This window comes from Monopterus albus, unplaced genomic scaffold (assembly GCF_001952655.1).
Source record: "Monopterus albus unplaced genomic scaffold, M_albus_1.0 scaffold26.1, whole genome shotgun sequence".
Taxonomy (NCBI): Eukaryota; Metazoa; Chordata; class Actinopteri; order Synbranchiformes; family Synbranchidae; genus Monopterus; species Monopterus albus.
The window spans coordinates 19948-25263 of record NW_018127906.1 but is presented as its reverse complement, the minus strand read 5'-3'; the positions used below and the strand labels follow the sequence as shown (position 1 = coordinate 25263).

Sequence of the window (5316 nt, the reverse complement as noted above, 5' to 3'; positions counted from 1 at the left end):
TATCCATGTAGTAATACTGCTTGCAAACCAATGATGATAAGATGATGTTAGGGGGTAGGACTAGATAAGTCTAACTTCTTCCTACTCCGTTCAAGCATGTACTAGGTATAAGCAAATTGATAATATATTTGTGGATATATGTGGAATTATGTGTGTTGACATATTGACTGTTGTTACATGTTTGAAAGAATAGATCAAATCAAATCAAAAATCAAATCAAATGTTAGCCTTATGGTAGCTGTGTTTCTATTGGCTTGTTTGGAAGTTTTTCTGTTTCCTAGTGGACAGAAATTAAATAAAACCGCTTTTACTGAATTACTAAGCATCTGTCTCCAAGATGAGGTCCATCCAAGAAAACACAGACAATAATAGACTTTGAGTCAGTCTTACCAACACCACCAAAAGGGAGGGAGCTGAGTGTGTAGTGCATAAGCACATCATTGACTGTCACTCCTCCACTCGTGGTCTCCTCAATCATCCTTTTTGTAGCCTTTGAGAGATGGGAGATGAAATGAGAAAAATAAAGAGGTGTTTCAATTCTGTTTTAAGTCTCCACTTTCCTGCTGTTTCCTCTCACCTTCTTATCAGTGCAGAAGATGTACAGGGCCAGAGGTTTCTCTCTCTCATTGATAAAGCGAATGGCATCATCCATGTCACTCACAGTCACTATGGGCAGCAGAGGTCCAAAGATCTCCTCCTGCATTAGTCTGGAGTGGGGGGGCACATCCTTCAGCACAGTCGGGGCTTTAAGTGCAACAATGGTGGTCATTAAACAGAAGTATAGACCAGACATTACTGTGTTTTTGTAAGATGTGAACTGAGTGATTAAAACTGAGTCTTCATACTGTACCAATGTAGCACTGTGAGGCATCATTCTGGCCTCCCACCACAGGAGTGTAACCCTCCATCAGACCCAGGACTCTGTTGAAGTGATGCTGGTTGATAATTCGGCCATAGTCAGGTGAGCATTTAGGATCAGCACCATAAAATTCCTGCAATGGCATAAAAGGTCTTGACAAGAGTGCAGAATGTTATTTACATGAACTATTAGAATAGGTGAAAGTTGAGATGTTACCAGAAGAGTTTGTCGGATACACTCCACCACTCGGCCCTGGATGCAGGGTTCACACAGGATGTAGTCTGGAGCGATGCACGTCTGACCACAGTTGACAAACTTCCCCCATGTGATACGACTGCACACAAAGAAGGTAGGGGTGATTCTGTATAGTAGGTGCTTTAATGTAACAGTTTTCATATTAAACCACAAATGTGAATACATTTATATTGTTTTCAACCACTGTCCAAATCACTCTGAGTTTTATATTCTGTGTTTTACTATAGTTTAAAAGATTAACTTGCAGAGACTTGAAATTTGTTTTACACAGAGTAGTAATCCCTCAAAATGCATGTACTGTGCTTGGTGATTCTCCTACATCTGAAAATTGTTAACCAACTGTCAAAAATCACTGTAGTGCCATACAATTCAGAAGACGATGGCAAGAGTGTAGTTTTATACGTAGAATATGGCTTGTGTTCTGCAGCTTTCTGTCAGCTGCAGGAGCAAGTCTGCCCAAGTCTCGCAAGTACTATATCCTGCACAGCATAGTGAAATGAATGGGAACTAATAAGAGGCAATAAGGCAAGAATTCAATCAAGTACTGCCTGAAGCACCAGCATGGGCTTTTAAATGCCACAAACTCTAAAAACCCAAGTAATTTGTGTTCCCAAGACACTTTCTTTCTTCCATAATAACATGTCATCATACTGTATGCAATGTTGTGATAATGGGCTCCATGCTAACACTTCACATCCACAGCTACACCATGTGGCGACATGCTAAGACTTTAGCATACACTTTAACAGCTCTAGCAATTAAAGCTTCTGCCTCTTTGCTGAACAAGTGAACTCTCCACAGGTCATCAATTTTAAACTCTAGTGGCAGCATGTTAAGGCCTGTAATTCATTTCAGGCTGCAGTGCACAGTGCTGCATTCTGAGGACAAACCCTGAGGCCCAAGTGCCTAAACAAGAAGTGATGACGTTGTCAGCTGAGCCCTACACAATTTTTTCAGCTGTGTGTACGACTGCTGGTGGTATGGGTGACACCGATGAGTGTGGTACCGGCAGGCAATTCTGATGTCACAGTTCTTGTCAATGTAGCAGGGGCTCTTCCCCCCGAGTTCCAGGGTTACTGGGGTGAGGTGATGAGCGGCAGCCTCCATCACCAGTTTACCAACTGTGCTGCTGCCTGTGTAGAAGATGTGGTCAAATCGCTGCTTCAGCAGCTCCTGAGTCTCTGACACGCCACCTGTTGCCACTGGATACAGATCCTGAAAATAAACAGCACTCAGTTAGCATCTCCATTCCTCTGTGGCAACAATTTGTGTGAGTGTCTAAATATTTTGACATTAAATATCAGAACAGATTTTGGTACTAGTTCTCAAAGGGGTACAAAGTATAATAGAGCAGTGGGAAGCCACAGTCTGCCACAGATGTCCTAGAAATACTAGGTACCTACACTTGCATGTTACTACTTTGTTGCCTTGTTATTGCTAATTTGCATTCTAATGTTTTATCTATGTATACTTTTTAATGTTCTATCTGTGTGCATTGTGTTAAGCACTTTGAATTGCTTTGTGTATGAAAATGGGCTACTGTCACATTCTGACAGTGTGCTGTGCTCAGTGGCATTTGGTGCCACTGAGCACACACATGTTTACTAAGCTGCTGCTTAGGTTCCATCTTCAAGTGTGAAACCTGGGCCCAAACATATTTAAAGCGCTAAATGAAAAACAAAAGTGAAAATCCTTCACTTTTACACCTATTCATAGACTCATGTTTAAAAACTATATTTATCAAACTTCTTTTGACTTTAAAATTTGCTGAAAGAAGTATTTTCAGTTGGTCAAGCATAGGTGCAGATGACTACATGGCTGAACACACCCGGTTTTCTGCCAGAAATTATTTTCTTTTAATTGTTTGAAAGGATGCTAAACCACTTTTTCTTTGTCCTTTTGCCATTTATTAAAGTTCCAAGCAATCACTAAATCATTTGCATTAATAATACAATAATTTAAATAGATAGATAGATAGATAAAAGCTTTCCTGGTAAACAGGCAAGTACTTGTCAAGATATCTCCTTCTGGATAGAAGTGCTGGACAGACTGAGCAAGACCTACTAAACCATGGACAGGGATTAGATGTTCTGGACAGGGAACATTTAATATTTCCCAAATGAAAGGCACTAAAAGCCTGTGCTGATCAGCTGGCAGATATCCTCACCAAGACATTTAACATGTCCCTGACACAAGCTACCATTCCACCCTGTCTAAAGTCAGCCACTGTCATCCCGGTCCCCAAAAAACAGCCATCAAGAACCTCAATGACTACACTACATCAGTAGTCATGAAATGTTTTGAAAAACTCATCACACAGCACATCAAAGCCAGACTCCCTACAACATTTGACCCTGACCAGTTTTCTTATAAGGCAAATAGATGCACGGTAGACGCCATTACTACAGCCCTCCACATAGCGCTGAGCCATCTGGAACACAGGGATCTATGTGAGGATGCTGTTTGTTGAATATAGTTTGGCATTCAATACAATCATCCCAAGTATATTGATCGACAAGCTGCATGACCTTCACTTCTCCCCCATAGCCTGTGCTTGTGTAACCAGTCCCTATTGTGATATTATATATTACGCAAAGTTGTTTATTTGGTTCAAATACTGTTGACTTCAGGAAGCACAGGGTGGATCCAACTCCACTTTACATCAACAGGAACCTTGTGGAAAGGGCCTCCACCTTCAAATTCCTGGGGATCTACATCTCAGAGGACCTTTCCTGGACAGCTAACACTCAAGCGGTGGTTAAAAAGTCCCAGCAGCGGTTGCACGTCCTGAGGCTGCTCCAAAAAAACTTGAGACTGTCACAGGACAATGCATAACTGTGTGGTATACCAGCTGAACAGCATCAGACAGGAAAGCTCTGCAAAGGGTAATAGTCACAGCAGAGAAAATCATTGGCTGCTCTCTTGCCCTCCCTGGAGTACATCTATCACTCCCAGTGCCTCAGCAAAGGAAAATCATACACGACTCCTCCCATACTAGTCGCTCACTGCTCATTTTACTGCCCTCCGGTAGGCGGTATAGGAGCATATAAAGCAGAACAAACAGACTTGCAAACACCTTCTTCCCCTGGGCCATCAGGACTCTGAACTCCTCATAGGATTGTTACATTACTAGTGGACCATGTTAGTTATTTTTATTGTTGCTATTTATTATTGATGTGTTTGTGATTTTATTATTTGGAATATTTGGTGCTTTGCTTGCACTTCAGCTTACACTGTGTACAGTTGTAACTTTTATAATTTCATTGTACTGGTACAATGACAATAAAGGGCATTCTATTCCATTCTATTCAGCAGTTTACTTACAGGTCCTTGCTAACACATTGGCTCTTGTAGTTCATCTGGGACTTGGCCACTTGGCCTTGGAATCAAATCTGTTATGTATTGTAATTGTGTTGGCACAAGGCTTTGGTGTTATTCTTCTAACAGTAGCAGCTTGTGTTCAAACCTTGTCCAGATAGCGAGGCAGCAGTGCCCGGAGGAGGAGGGATGAATACTCGCTGAGCTCTGACGGCTTCACCACAGCTGCATTGCCTGCAGAGAGAGAATGCAGCGTCTGTGAATGGGATGAGATCGAGGGATGGAAAGCAGACCAGCAGAGGCTGAGAATGCAGCGCTGGGGGAGGCTGTCAAGTGAAGCACACAGCAGGATTTTTCTCACAGTTTTTTTTCTCAAATTGTCCACCTACTCAACTCTCAACTCAACTTTATTTATAAAGCACTTTAACACAGCCGAGGCCAACAAAGTGCTTAACATAAGATACAATTCAAAACATCTAAAAACGTGACAACTACAATATTAAAATACCAATAAAATAACATAAAAGAACCAACATAGCAAAATAACAAAATACTATCAACCAAAACACAGCCCAAACAGAGTCTCATAGCATATCAAACGCCAAAGCATACAAGTGAGTCTTCAAGTAAGTTTTAAAAATAGCCAACGAGGGGGCCTGCCTGATGTAAAGGGGCAGCGCATTCCATAGCTTAGGAGCCACAATGGAAAACGCTCTGTCCCCTCTGAGTTTACGCCTGGCCCTTGGTACCTCCAGCAAGAGCTGGTCAGCTGATCTGAGGCACCGGGAGGGACTATAAGGAAATAAAAGCTCAGCAAGATACAATGGAGCAAGACCATTCAAAGACTTAAAAACAAATAAAAATCTTAAAATGAGTCCTGAAAA

General features: G+C 41.7%; 1 protein-coding gene across 2 annotated transcripts in view; it reads right to left on the bottom strand.

Annotated features, from left to right (window-relative positions):
* LOC109957383 (aldehyde dehydrogenase, dimeric NADP-preferring-like) overlaps positions 1-5316 on the bottom strand; it is a 13338-nt gene that overhangs the window by 2251 nt on the left and 5771 nt on the right. For both annotated transcript variants that reach the window (XM_020595237.1, XM_020595236.1), the window contains exons 4-9: positions 4581-4666; positions 2121-2329; positions 1076-1193; positions 851-992; positions 578-744; positions 391-490 (exon numbers count right to left, since the gene is read on the bottom strand). In XM_020595237.1, coding sequence (XP_020450893.1) covers positions 391-490; positions 578-744; positions 851-992; positions 1076-1193; positions 2121-2329; positions 4581-4666 — 822 coding nt within the window. The remainder of the gene's footprint in view (positions 1-390; positions 491-577; positions 745-850; positions 993-1075; positions 1194-2120; positions 2330-4580; positions 4667-5316) is intronic.